The sequence below is a fragment of the Odocoileus virginianus genome, unplaced genomic scaffold (assembly GCF_023699985.2).
Source record: "Odocoileus virginianus isolate 20LAN1187 ecotype Illinois unplaced genomic scaffold, Ovbor_1.2 Unplaced_Contig_15, whole genome shotgun sequence".
Classification (NCBI taxonomy): Eukaryota; Metazoa; Chordata; class Mammalia; order Artiodactyla; family Cervidae; genus Odocoileus; species Odocoileus virginianus.
In genome coordinates this window covers 974,432-989,999 of record NW_027224332.1, presented here as the reverse complement: position 1 = coordinate 989,999, position 15,568 = coordinate 974,432, and the positions used below count along the sequence as shown (strand labels likewise).

The window sequence follows — 15,568 nt, the reverse complement described above, 5'->3', positions numbered from 1 at the left end:
TAATATCCTAAAAGCAAAAATTCTAAAGGTAAAAACCACCAAAGGATTATATTTTGACCTTTGTCAGCAATATATCTTTAACACACCTTCTCTACTTTTACTTTGTATCTTGCAGACAATCACATTAGGAATAACCTTACCCAATGACTTCGATTCAGTAACAAAATAACTGTATCCTATTAAAAACTGAAATTAAAAAAGTTACCTTTTCCTGAAATTACTTCTTTTTCTATTCGCCACCTAAATCCAAACTGATGAGGAAAAAAAAAATACATGTATGCCAGAGTAAACTTAAACATTATTTAAACCACATGTAAATCTTAACATGGAGCCAACAACTGACAATATTTTACTACTATCTAAAAGTAAACCTAATTCCCATCACAATAGTTTTTTCTTTCCTTATAGGATTCCAGGTACTTAAAAATACATCTGAATAATTATCAACCTGTTAAGAAACAATCTTCTTTACTTTTAAACTTCCCACTGAAAGTTATAGGTGCTAGGCACAAGGTACATAAATGAATAAAAAATAGATACTGTTCTATAACACTGATAGGAAAAAAAGAATGACAGTACAATAAAGAAACAGTATACTAAAATACAAGAGAGTAGAGTCTTTGGAGTCAGATTGTTTGGGTTTCTGTCTTAGTTCTACCACTTGGGATTCCCTTGTGGCTCAGAGGGTAAAGAGTCTGCCCACAATGCGGGAGACCTGAGTTCGATCCCTGGGTCAGGAAGATCTTCCTGAAGGGGAAGAAAATGGTAGCCCACTCCAGTATTCTTGCCTGGAAAATCCCATGGATGGAGAAGCCTGGCAGGCTACAGTCCATAGGGTCACAAAGAGTTAGACATGATCGAGTGACTTCATTTTCTTTTCTTTCTTTCTTTCTACCACTTGGACTCGATTTGGCTGTTTGGAGAAGCCTGAAGGGCCTGGAGGGTGACCCAGGCCAAAACTGGGGGTGTGCACATAAAAGAGCATGGTTCTGCCATGATTACATGCAGGGACTTCCCTGGTGGTCCAGAGGTTAAGAATTCACGTTCCAGCAGAGGGGACATGGGCTTGATCCCTGGTCTGGGAAGATTCCACATGCCACAGGGCAACTTAGGCCTGTGCATCACAACTTCTGAGCCTGTGTACCAAAGCCCATGAGCTGCAACTGCTGAGCTCATGCCCAACTCCTGAAGCCCATGTACCCTAGAGCCCATGCTGTGCAACAAGACAGGTCACTGCAATTAAGAAGCCCATGCACTCCAACCAGAAAAGCCACTGAAATGAGAAGCCTGTGCACAACTAGAGAATGCCTGTGTGTAGCAACAAAAGACCCATCAGAATCAAGATTAAAATGAATAAATTAAAAAATGCCTGCAGTATAATTTTAAAAAATGATTACATGGAGACTAAAAACCAATGGATCAACAACGAAATTAAAGAGGAAATAAAAAAAATATCGAGATTAACAACAATGAAAATATAACCATACAAAATCTATGGGATGCAATAAAGGCAATTCTTAGAGGGAAGTTCACAGTGATACAGACTTTCCTCAAAAAACAAGAAAAATCTCAATTTTTTAAAAATTATTTTCTTCCTAATGTCAGCAGAAGGAAGGAAATAATAAAGATTAGAGAGGAAATAAAATAGAGATTAAAAAACAGCAGAAAAATCAGGAAAACCAAGACCTGGTTTTTGAAAGGAAAACAAATTGACAAACCTCTGGCCAGGCTCACCAAGAAGAAAAGACAGAGGACCCAAATAAATAAAATAAGAAATGAAAAAGGAGAAATAATAACTGATACCATAGAAATAAAGAAAAATCAAGTAAGATATAATGAACAACTACATACAAACAAAATGGACTACCTAGAAGAAATGGACAAGTTTCTAGAAATAGACTGCAAAAACTGAATCAAGAAGAAATAGGCCAATCACTACAAGTGAAATATAATCTGTAATTTAAAAAACTCTTTGCAAACAGAAGTCCAGGACTGGATGGCTTCTTTGGGGAATTTCACCAAACATATAGAGAAGAACTTACACCAATCCTTCTCAAACTCTTCCAAAAGACTGAAGAGGAAGGAACACTCCCAAAGCCATTCTATGAAGCCACCATCACCCTGATACCAAAACCAGACAAAGACACTAACAAAAAAGAAAATTACAGGACGGTATCTTTTATGAACATATATATATATATAAATGTGCAAAATTCCTCAACAAAGTATTAGCAAACTGAATCCAACTACACATAAAAAGGATCACGCACCATAATCAAGTTAGATTCATTTCAGGGTCACAAGGACAGTTCAACCTATGTGAATTGATCAAGCTGATACATTAACAAAAAAGACAAAAACCACATGATCATCTCAACAGATGCAGAAAAAGTATCTGATACAGTTTAACATCAATTCATGATAAAAACTCACCAAAGTGAGTATAGTGGGAAGATACATCAACATAATAAAAGTCATTTGTGACAAACCCACAGCCAATATAATACTAAATGATGAAAAGCTGAAAGCTTTCTTGCTAAAGCTGGAACACGACAAGGATGTACACACTCATCACTTCTACTGAACACAGAACTGGAACTCCTAGTCACAGCAATCAGACAAGGAAAAGAAATAAAATGTATCCAAATCAGAAGGGAAGAGGTAAAATTGTCATTCTGTGCAGATAACATGATACTCTATACAGAAAACCCTAGACTATACAAAAACTATTAAAACTGATAAATGAATTCAACAAGGCAGCAGGATACAAGATTAACATACATAACTCTGCTGTATTTCTTCATACGAATAATGAAATAACAGAAACAGAAAGTAAAAAACAATTTCACTTAAAATCACATCCAAAAACAAACTATGAATAAACAATCAAGAAAGTGAACAGATTTATATGCTGAGAACTATACATTAAAAAATAGATGATGATTCAATAAAAATGGAAAAATATCCCCCACTTTTGGATTGGAAGAATTAATATAGATAAAATGGCCATACTATCCAAAGCAACATACAGATTAATGCAATGCCTATCAAATTACCCACATTTTTCACAGAACTACAACAAATAATCCTAAAACTTATATGGAACCACAAAAGACCCAGAATTGCCAAAGTAATCCTGAGAAAACAAACCCACACACCTGTGGTCAATTAATCTTTGACAAAGCAGGCAAGAATATACAATGGAGAAAACACAGTCTCTTTAGCAAGAAGTATTGGGAAAACTGGATAGCTGCATGTAAATCAATGAGGGTAGAACAGTCCTTCATACCACCCACAAAAACCAAATTCAAAATGGCTTAAAGACTTAAATACAGATGATGTACCAAAAAAATTCCTAGAAGAGAACATAGGCAAAACATTCTTTGAAATAAATTTTAACAAATTTTTCTTAGGTTAGTCTTACAAGGAAAAAGAAAAACAAAAATAAACATGAGACCTAATTAAACTTAAAAATTTTACAAAGTAAAGGAATCCATAATCAAAATGAAAAGACAATGTATGGAATGGGAGAAAATATTTGCAACGATGAGACCAACAAGAGCTTAATTTCCAAAACATACAAACAGCTCATATAACTCAAACAAAAACAAAAAACCCAATCAAAAAATTGGCAGAAGACCTAAACAGACATTCTCCAAAGATATACAGATGGCCAGCAGGCACATGAATCAACATCACTAATTATCAGAGAAATGCAAATCAAAACTACAATTAGGTATCACTTCACATCAGTCACGAAGGCTATCATAAAAAAATATACAAATTATAAATGCTGGAGAGGCTGTGGAGAAAGGGGAACTCTCCTACACTGTTGGCAGGAATGCCAATTGGTGCAGTCACTATGGAAAAAATAAAGAAGTTCCTTAAAAATCTAAAAATTGAGCTACTACATGATCCAGCAATCTCACTCCTGGGCATTATCCAGAAAAAACAAAAACTCTAATTCAAAAAAATACATGCACCCCAATGTTCATAGCAGCACTATTTACAACAGCTAAGACATGGAAGCAACCTAAGTGTCAACAAGTTGAATGGATAAAAAAGATGTGGTGTGTACACATACACATACACACACAGAATGGAATACTAGTCAGCCATTAAAAGAATGAAGGAATGTCATTTGCAGCAACAGAGATGGATATTATCCAACTATTAACCTAGATATTATCATACTAAGTAAAATAGACAAATACATCATTTTCATGTGAAATCTAAAAAATAGTACACATGAATTTATTTACAATACAGAAACAGACTCATACAGAAGAACAAATTTATGGTTACTAAAGGGGAATGTGGGGAAGGGATAGATTAGTAGTATAAAATTATAGATACACACCATCATATATAAAATAAACAGATTTATTGTATAGCACAGGGAACTATATTCAATATATTATAATAACCTATCACACAAAAGAATTAATATATATATAACCAAGTCAATTTGCTATATATTAGAAATACAGTATTGTACATCAAATGTACTTCAATTTTTAAAAAACTACTTTAATATTAACTAAAATAAAATATAAAGCAGGAAGGGCAATTTGTCATTACTGACAATGATGAGAGCTAGTTTTACTAGAATAGACAAAGACATGTTAATATAAAAGAATATGTGCTTCTGCTGCTTTTTTTTTTTTTTTTTTTTCTGCTGCTTTATAAACAGTGATCAGTTTGAAAAATAAAGCCTACCAATTTCAAACATCATTTGTGAAACAAGACAATACTGTGCACTGTCAAATCATTCATTATAATCACTAAGGGCTCTGGATTAGAGTCAGGATAAAACAAGATCCAGTAGCCACTTGTGTTTAATTTTAGACTTTTCATGTTTCAGCTCACATAGAGGCACCCTTTGACTTAGAGGCCCTTTGTAAATTCCCTAGGTATACAGGTTAAACGGTCCAACTGATATTTCATAGATGCAGAACAACCTAGACTTGAATTAGCATCTTAAAATAATAATATGGGGCATAACAGTATATTAAAAATAATACTGTATATGAATAAAAACCTATAAATATGTGGAAGGCATACCTTATTTTCTTTGTATCTGCTGAGATCTGCTATGCAGTATTCCTTGAATAATTTATCATAGTATTTCTTTGCAAGTCTCTTCTCCCTAGATTCATTAAAAAAATATAAATCTTATATATTTAGAAATTCAACCACTGTTCACTACTTGGAAGCAATGTCAAAAAAGGCATATGATAAAAACATTAATGTCTTAAAAGAGGTCTATTATTTACATGTGCATAGAATATCTGAATATTAACTATTAGTAGTGGGTCACTAGGGAGGGAAACTGGAAGGCTGATAGTCAAAGTTGAAAAGGAGACTTAATCTTTATTTTTTATCCTCTGTAATGTTTGAATTTTTAAAACCATTTTTAGGTTTTACAGTTTCCCAAAATATTTTTAAAATTTTAAAAGAAGCATATTACAACAAATAATATTGTAAAAGTGTTATAAATTATTTTTTAAAGACAAAGTCAATGAGAAGCTAAAATTGTTAACAATTACCCAAAGAATCAAACCAAATTCAATAACTGGAGTCATGGTTTTATGTCCTCGATTCAAAACTGTTCCATTCAGGGGCCAAATGTTTTGCACAGGTGGACAAAGTAAGAAAACACTCAGGGAGCAGGAGAGACAGGACTATAGCATTTGATGTATTATGTCTCACATGGCTACAATTACCAATTCATGTCCATTTCATCCTCCTCATTCCATAGGAATCTATGATTTTCTCGTATAACATCCATGTCTGTCTTGTCATTTTCCCTGAAAAACCAATTTCAATGTGAACACAAAATTAGTCAAATTTAAGTTAAATTTAAAGTTTAAAGTTGTGTAAAGTTTTGAGCACCTGAGTAAAAATAAGATACATAAAGACAGTTTTATATGAAGCATATATATGTATATATTTACTAAAAGTATGTCAGTATTTTCAAAAGGCAGTTATAAAAAATGTGCTGCTACACGAACAACTTGAATGGATAAGGAACCCACCCATTTCGAGTGCTGATTCAATTATACAAAGGGTGGTAAATTACCAAAGCTAGAATGAAAAATCTGAATAAACACTAAATGGAAAATAAAAATGAATGAAAATTTAAGTTTCAAACTCTGAAATCAGTCAGCAACACCATCCTATTGGGATCTAATGTTTAAAATACATGAAGAACTTTTGCACACCTCATTTTACTACAGCTTCTTAGAAAGACTGAGTAAAGGAGGAAGAGATCTGAAGATGATTTTTTAAGATGACAGCAGTTTAGGGGTAGAAAAAGGGATTGCTGGAGAACATAGCCTAAATTGAGAGAAAAGTTTGGGATAGATGAGCTGGTATGGAGTTTTTTAGGGCTTTACCAACTCAGAAAATCATTAAACCAAGAGAGTAAAATCCACACAAAACTAAGTGGCTCTGATAGAAGAGCCTCAGATATAAGAAGGAATTTCATGTGTGGGAAATATAAGAGTGAGGCCTCTTGTTTGCCTTACCTTTTAAAAAGCAATCCAAGCCTGAGGTTTAAAAAGTTCATTATTTCAAAAATCCTTGTGGAAAACAAAAACCACTGAAAATCAGGCACATGAGTATTCCTCACATATGCTGTTATTGCCCGATCAGATCTGGCTCAACAGGCCAGATCTGGCCCAAGGCATGTTGCCAGAGAAATTAGTTCTCAAGGAGCTGGTTGGCTAGAAGCTACGTACGGCCTCTCCACTGATGATATAACAACAAAACCAGAATGGAAAGCAGGAGAAAATGAGAAGACACAGTAGCTGAATCTTCATACCCATCTCCTCCCATTGTAAAATACACTTCATGACACTTACCCCAATCGTCTGAAGTCTTCTTTTTTGCCACCATAATATAAAATATAGTCATTTACAAACTTTGTATGCCTTTGATACTGAAATGCAAAAAATTAAGGATTTTATTTGCTCAAGAGTAGTTCTGTGTCAATGACATATTAGTGAGTAGGGGGAAAAAGCATAATGAGTCCACTTAGTTTTTTTAAAATATGCATACTATAGATGGTTATAAATAAAAAAAAAATCTAAAAGGGTAAAATAAATATTAAATTGCTAAGAGTGAACACTAGAGTAGAGGGACTTTTACTTTCTATTGAATACTCTTTATATTGCTTTGAACGTTTTCAGGCAATAACTCTAGGGAGAAGGACAGTTTCCTATTCTATTGCTGAACTGCATGCAGCCTCACACCACCATTCACTTCAATCATCATGATATGAAAAATAAATTATAGTTTCTAAAGTTAAAGGCAAGGAGTAGAATTTAACTTCCATTATTATAAAATATAATTTAGCTATTTTGGTAACAATAAAGACTCCAAAATGGAAGATATAATTTTTATAATATTAAGTCCTGAGGCTTTCAAAAAGAATATAAGAAATTAGATGTTATTTTTTATGCTCTTTTTTAATATCCAATAAGCTACAGTCATGTTTGTTTTCAATGCAATATAATAAGATATACGAGCATTTTACTTGTTTTAAAAAGCTCAATGATATTCTCTCTAGAGCTGAACACACACACAACAGAACTGACATGTAGTCTGTGACTACATCCTATTATGTTTGCTTTCCTAGTAGCTCAGCAGTAAAGAATCCACCTGCATTGCAGGAGACGTGGGTTCCATCCCTGGATCAGGAAGATTCCCCTGGAGAAGGAAATGGCAACTCATTCCAGTATTCTTGTCTGGGAAATCCCATGGACAGAGGGCCCTGGCAGGCTACAGTCCATGGGGCCACAAAAGAATAAGGTGAGTGAGTGACTGAGTGACTAACATTTTCACTTTCACACCCAATTATACTAAAGATAAACAGTGATTTAACTGATCACAATGTGTTCTAATAGAATAGCGAATCAAAACATAATTCCAAAATGGGCAACAAAGCAATTAACATTTCAGAAAAGAAAAACCAGATACCCAGAGATCTGGGTTCTAGTTCTCAGTTTAATCACTAACTGGTCATATGACACTGGCAAGTCACTAAATCATTCAGGACTCGGGTCAGCAAACTTTTTCTGTAAATAGCAAAATATGCAGGCCATATGGTCTCTGTCAAAACTACTCAGCTCTGCCATTTTAGCATGAAAGTAAGCACAGATAATATCTAAATGAATGAACATAGCTGTGTTCCAAAAAAAATTTTTATTTACAAGAACAAGTGGTAGGCGGGACTTTGCTTCCAGGAAGATGGAGCCATGATGTATAATTAACCCTTAAACAGGACAGATAGAGGTATCTACCTCTGCTAGGTCCGAAATCTGCATATAACGTACAGCCAGCCTTCTGTATTTGTAGATTCAACTAAGTGCAGATCATTAGTATCACAGTAAAATAAATACCCTTACTTACACCAGTAACATAGTAAAACAAAAATCCTTATATAAGTGGACCCACACAGTTCAAACCCTGTGTTGTTCAAGGGTCAATTGCACTTCCTCCTATTCCTCTGAGAACTAAATACCTTGGAAATTATATATAAAACAAACATAAGAAGACTCTGAAAGGTAAAGAGAAGGCAGGCCTTCAGGATTCATGGTATGACATGGTAGTGAGTTCCCCAGGTTTTCTTTTGGCTTAGTAAATCCTAGACCTGGAGGCAAAGAAGCTGGCAACATGGAAAGAGGAAAAAAAAAAAAAAAATCCAACAAAAGGCTGTTCCCTCTAACAAAACAACCAGGAGAGAGGCAGCCTAACAAGATAATTTGTAGGCAGTAACTACTCTATCCTAGCAAACATTTCAGAAAATGTATAACCCCGACCTCCACCTACTCCAAAAAACGGGATCCGGACTTTCACACTATCAGACAGTAACTAGATGCCCCAACACCTCCAACTGAATGGTGTGTAATAGAAGGCACAGCAGATGTTGAAAGTTAAAGGAACAAGGGGCAGATGACATCCATGGGAAAGCTAACTTACTGGGTTAGGAGATAAGTGGAATAAATAAATTGGTGACAAGAACTTCTATAACTTAAACGATCAGGAAAAATAAAGTGAAACTGGTATCTACAGAATAGCAATTATATCTAATTGCCACCTTCTCCTTATCTCTATGCTGACCATAGTTATAAATACCCCAAAATATTTTCACTTTCTAATATTTCCAAGGTAATATGGATGTCCAGTGGTAGAAGCTAGTGTAACTAAACCCACAGCCTTACCAAAAAGTTAGGCTAAGACATGGCTATAACAGGGAAACAAGGTATAGCTTAAAGACAGCCCTAAGTTATGCCTGAAACTTGAAGCCACAACAGGCCTGAGATAGTTCACAAACAGATCTATTATTAAATACCAGTTTTATAAGAACTTAAAGAGCTAAGAACCAGGTCAGAAAAAGAGTAACAGTAAAGACGAGACTAAAGGTAATAGTAAAAAAAGAGAAACGTTGATAGCTTGGCAAAAACAGGTTGGAAAAATATATGCAAATTCATGGACTTTGTAAACCTATTTATAGGAAATTAGTAATATATTTGATTATTTTTTGTTTCTAAATCTTTCTTACATATTAGTAAAAAGAGAACTGTACTCAAAAGTATAAAAGGCAAAATTCCACATCAATAAACACTTATCTTATAAAATTTACATCTAACTTCACAAGATTTTATGAAATAAGTAAAGTATTAGTTGCTCAGTCGTGTCCAACTCTGTGCAACCCTGCGGGCTGTAGCCCTCGAGGCTTCTCTGTCCAAGAGATTCTCCAGGCAAGAATACTGGAGTGGGCAGCCATTTCCTTCTCCAGAGGATCTTCCTGACCCAGTGATCGAACCCAGGTCTCTCCTACATTGCAGGCAGATTCTTTACCATCTGAGCTACCTGGAAGGCAGCAGACTTTAAAAACTGTATTAGTCATAAAATCGAGGAATATAAAAAGGATACAGCATCCATAGCTATGAGATGAAACCTTCTATTTCTTGCTTCTTCCCTGTTAAGAAAAATTTTAAACAAATTCAAATGTCTGTATTTAATTAATATAATCAAACAACCAACATCTTAAAGGAAAAAAAAAAAGTAATTTGAAGTATCATACCTATCCAGCAATTCTGCTGCAACTTGTTTATGAACCACCTTTCCATGTTTCTCTTTCTGAAATGGCTTTTTGAGTAGTAAATCATCTTCAACTGTCCTGATTTGTTAAGAAGAAATATTATTAGAAAAGTTCATTCTTCGCAAAGGGTGTTTCCTGTTTATTATTTTCCTAATTGGAACATGTTTTAAAGAATTCAACTCTTATTAAAGATTCATTGATCTTTAATGAGACATTTTATGTCTTCTTCAACAGTTTAATTAATATCTTAACTTAAATATTTAATACCTATAAAATGGAGAAGATGAGACTAACAAATGCATGTGCTCTGGTGCCATACCATCTAGGGTCCTTGGTTCAAATTTTGGCTCTGTCATTTACTATTTTAAAATACTTAAATCTCTGTGTGCCACAATTTCCTTGTTTGCAAAGTAGAGATAATAAAGCTTTCAATAATTGATAACATGAAAAAAGAAGGGCTAATTATAGATGATATACATTATAGGTGTTCAGCCCTAGTTAGGTAAACAGGTATAATCCTAGAGTACACAAGACTATCCAATTAATTTGCTCAAATTCTATCCTAACAAAACAATATTTCTCAATGAAAAATTTTGAAAATGCAAAGCATTTTCATTACATAAATATTAATTTATCACATAATTATTTCTATTCTTTTGGTTATCCATGAAGACTGAGTACCCAACAAAAGTGTCCAGTCCCAATTAGTTGCTTAATATATTGCTTGAGTGTGAAATAATAAACCAATTTTTGTTAAGTTTGGTTAACATGAATCAGTCAACCACTCCTAAGCTAACAAGTAAAATTACTATCCATTAAGCACTGAAAGCTGAACACAATACCCCTAAACACAGCTACTCCACCAAGACATGGCCTCTTTTTAAGGCTCAGGCTTTATCTGCTATCAGTTTTTATCCCTTTCATTCAATAAAAACTTCCATGCACTCCTTCTTCTGGCCACTTAGTCTGCTCATTCACAGAATCTTAAGAATCGCACTGCATCACAATCTCATCCTCCACACTAAACTCATTTTGAAGTCAAGTACTAAAAAAGGGACCACCAACCAAGCGCCTTCTTAGCTATGACAGTCACAAGTAGAGGCCTTGACAGTTGAATGAAAAATACATGCAATAGAGAAAGTTTAAAGCTTTAATTGATTTCCTTTGTTTCCCTTTCCACAAATCCCTTCACAACATAAATATTATTTTATCTTTCACACAACTGTTCTCAAATTTTGGAGTCAATTCATTATAGTTTAATGAACAAAAATTCATTCAGTAGAGAGCGCTGTTGTCTTCACATGTAAACATAATCCAAAAACTTGAAATATTATTTATTTATATCTCATCTCAATCTAGAAAGGACGGGCAATATAGATCAATAAAAAATTACTTACCTTTTTTTCCTTTTGCTAGATTCTCCACAGTGTTCATCATCACTAAAATCAGAGTCATAGCCTCCGTGACCATGCATCTATAAAGTAGTACAGTCAGTTACTTAGAACTTAAGTTAGCCATAGTTTTGGAAACAGAAAAGTTCAAATATGTTATCCTTAAAAGCCACAATAGTTTTAAAGGATTGTGGTAGGTATATCAAGGACTATCTAGCCATCTAAATAAAACTCTCATTCACTTTGAAATAACAGCTTACCCTTCAGAAAATGAATCAATATTTTTCACCTTAATAGGAACAAGGGAAGCTACTCTTTTACCTTTCCATTTAAAACCAGGTCTAGAAGCTGCCAAGTCACTACATACAAGGTTCAGCAATGTATTACTTCTATTTGATTCAGAGTAACAGTTGCTGTGCATTTATCAACTTTGTTCCAGACATTATACTAGTTTCTTTACAAACACTGCTACTAATTCTGCAAGTTAGGAACTATAAACTCCATTTTACAGATGAAGAAATCAAGGACAAAGTTAAGCAAATCAATTATACAGAGGAAATACATGGCATGGCTAAGGTAATCTACTTGATCCTTAATCCTATGACCTCAACTATTACAAACTGCCTGTCTGGAATATTCTAACATTTTGATTACTACATTCCATTAGACTTACTCTATTTGTGAACAGTACATGAGCAATTGATAAAAAAAACTCCCCAACTTCTTTCATGAATTCCTTTTTCTTTTAAACCTAGTTTCTTCAAGGTAAACCACTTTGTCCTTTGCTCTTTCTCTTGTTTCTATTCATTTTTAAATAAAAATTCTTAGGAATACTAAAAGATCTCAATTGTCACTCAGATATGTTAGAAGCAGCTCCTGGTCTCAGCATTACATTGAATTTGGAACGTAAATTAATAGGGGAGGAACGGATTATTTGACTATTTGTCATAAATACCAATCATACAGATATGAGGAACCAGTCCAGATCAAATGATATGTCAAATTTTAAAAATTCTAATATTCACTACAGCAAGTACAGCAGAAAAAGGAAAGAACTTCCTAAACTTCATTGCACTAGATCCAAGACAAAAAGTATGTTTCTAGTTATAGCTTCCTTAAATAAATTACTGCATCTCTTTGGGCTTCATCTGCTAAATAAGGTGGCTGCATCAAACAATCTTTAAATCCTTTGAGTGTGATCTTTATTATTCCATTTTCAAACTTACCTGTATGGGTGTATATTTCTCTTCCCTGTCCCACAGAACTCTAGAGAGGAAGGCCCTAGCCAAGGTTGAGATGGTTTAGGGCAGTTTCCACTTTACTCTTGCTTACATATAAGACACATCGAGATCTCACACACCTTTTATCATGTAAACTACTTGCTTCAGCTGTTTTATCACACAGACTCAAACCATACCAGCCTCTCATTCCTTATGTCCTCACTTTCTTCACAGGGGTAGAAATCTCGTAAGGAGCTTAGAGGTTCTAGGGTCACCCTGCCAGAACGCAAATCCTGTCTTTGCACTTTTCATATCTTTCTTTGGGCATGCTCCTTAATCTCTGGGAACCTGTTTCCTCCCCTATAAAGTGAGGCTAGTAAAAGTACCAGTCTCATAGGGCTAGTCAATAAATGAGCTACCACATATAACGAATTTTAGAACAGTGTCAGGTACAGTAAAACCTTATTAATGTTAATTACTATTACCATCATCACCTTGTTCCCACACCCTCCTACCCTTGCACCCCGTCTCGTCTTTTATTCTCATCCATCGCACACCCATCTCAATTCATTGACTGCATTAAAAAGCTCACTCACTTCAGGCTACGAGTCAACTGACAAGGACCGAGAGAAATTCGAGAAGGGAGACGCGGGGTGTCTCCAAAATCTGCCATTAAAGAAAAAACAACAACAAAAACAACAATCAACTAGTAGCATACGAGGCACAAGTTTCGAAGTCCTTCTCCCCGATCCCAATAATACACTCAAGGCCCGCCTCACCCACTCCTTCCCCTCCTCCCGCTCTGCCAAGTGCACTCGCTGAGTCGTCGTTCCCTCTTTTGCCCACGTCTGCAGCGACAACCCACGGCCTGAGCGAGCCGCTGCAGCACCAGCCGCGTCGCCCCTGCCGTGAAGCCTCTCCACAACACCACAACGGTTAGCGCCACCGCCGCCGCCGCTCCCCGCCTCTACCTACGGGTCCCGACTGGTCGCTGCTTCCGGTTCGACGCGGCTGCGTGTTTCACTTAAATGACACCGTACCCGGGAGCGCAGACCTTGTGCTACAAGTTAGGACAGCCCCGGGAAACAAAGGCACCGGAAGAAGAGGGCCGGGAGGGAAGTCAGAGGCTTCCGGCTTCCCCGAAGTCGCAGAATTCGTTTTATTTTTTCTCCTGGGCCTCCTTTCATTTCCCTCTCGGGAGCCCAGCATCTAATATCGCGTGGCACTGCTCATACTAAGCCCCCGCCCCTAGTTTGAAAATTTGTTTCGTTGTAGGAAAAAACTCTTCCTGAATATCACCTGCCGTCCTCTTTCTAGTAACCTTAGTAACGCCTCTTCTCAGCACGCTCGCTGAGCGTCTCAGTCTCCGACCTGCCTCCTCCGCCACCCCCGCCCCCCACAAAACAGTTCTCATAATTAGAACAAAAATAGCTTTTCATCGCTTCACCACCCACACAGTAGATGCCATTCCAAATGTAGTCCTGATGGCACAGGAGCTCATCGAATATGCCAGGAGAGGAAGAAGAAAGAGTGGGTAAGGGCCGACTTCACAGGCTCGCAAATTCTCTTCAGAGAAGTGACTTGGCACAGGTGAAAAGGGATCTAAATAATTACTTTAAAAAGAAAGAAAAGAAAAAAATGCAGACGGGAAACATTTTAAGCTCTGCCGTGTTTTCTCTTTTCTAAATTATGATGCCCCATTCTGTTTTGCAGTTAGCTACTGAGTTCGTGTCTTATCCCCGCTCCGGCTCCTGTTATTCCTCTTTGCTTCCTCCTTGGTTCCCAACACGGTTCCTTGGAAATTACGCGCGTCAGTTAGATATTTGTTGAAAACTGAACTGGCATGCCACTGACTTTCACGAGAGGCTCATTATAGTAAAAACCTTAGCACGTAACACTCACCACTTTACATCTTTTGAACGAAATGGTAGATAACTATCTCTATCCGTTCAAGCCACATCTATCCCTGACAGTAATTACAGATTCATCCTGCTTTACACATGCAATGAATATGATCTTTAAAAATCTGTAAGTTAAATTATTGTAAATTCAATTTCAAAATGCAATCGGATTAAACTTCAATAAAACGTTTATTAAAATATTTAAAGCAGTACGGCAGAAACCAATAAATGTAAAGCAATTATCCTCCAATTAAAAATATATTTTAAAATATTTGAAGCAGCAGGAAGCTTCATGATTTAACATTATATTGAATTATTTTGTCAAGAAGTTCCTTTTTTAGTAAATATCTGAAATATCTACTCAGTTCTTTTATTTATTATTGATAAAACCAAACACACCTGTGTGAGCTTGCTAAGTTGTTTCAGTGGGGTTGGTCTCTGTGCAACCCTATGGATTGTAGACCCCTGGGCTCCTCTGTCCATGGGCAAGAATTCTACGGGCAAGAATACTGGAGTGGGTTGCATGCCCTCCTCCAGGAGATCTTCCAGACCCAGAAATGTGGAACCCATATTTCTTATGTCTCCTGCATTGGCAGGTAGGTTTTTTTTTACCACTAGCACCACCTGGTATTCAATTTACTTTCTACCAATATTTGATCTTTAATAGCATTTTCTACCATTCTTAGTATTTTTTTGTCTGTTGCTTCATTTTACTCTTAAAACAGCCTGTGCTGCATGCAGTATTATTAGCCCCATTTTGCACCTAAGAAATAGAAGCACAAAACTCAGAGCCACAGGCCTGGTGAGGGGTTAGAACTGGGAATACTTATTTCTCTACAAGACTCAGTTTTCTTTCTGTCTCTCTCTCAAAATTCTTTCTCTTTCTTTCTTTTTTAACTCACTAATTGTATGAGAAATAGCTTCTGGTTCTAACATTTGAAGAAT

At 35.8% G+C, this 15,568-nt stretch overlaps 1 protein-coding gene across 14 annotated transcripts in view; it reads right to left on the bottom strand.

The window, feature by feature from the left end:
* LOC110147210 (protein FRA10AC1) overlaps window positions 1-15,568 on the bottom strand; it is a 71,772-nt gene that overhangs the window by 21,745 nt on the left and 34,459 nt on the right. For 3 of the 14 annotated variants that reach the window (XM_070464098.1, XM_070464097.1, XM_070464094.1), the window contains exons 2-8: window positions 11,509-11,585; window positions 10,094-10,189; window positions 9,943-9,988; window positions 6,867-6,943; window positions 5,727-5,810; window positions 5,065-5,149; window positions 206-251 (exon numbers count right to left, since the gene is read on the bottom strand). In XM_070464098.1, coding sequence (XP_070320199.1) covers window positions 206-251; window positions 5,065-5,149; window positions 5,727-5,810; window positions 6,867-6,943; window positions 9,943-9,988; window positions 10,094-10,189; window positions 11,509-11,585 — 511 coding nt within the window. The other 11 variants (XM_020908625.2, XM_070464099.1, XM_020908644.2 and 8 more) reach the window with 11 other exon arrangements.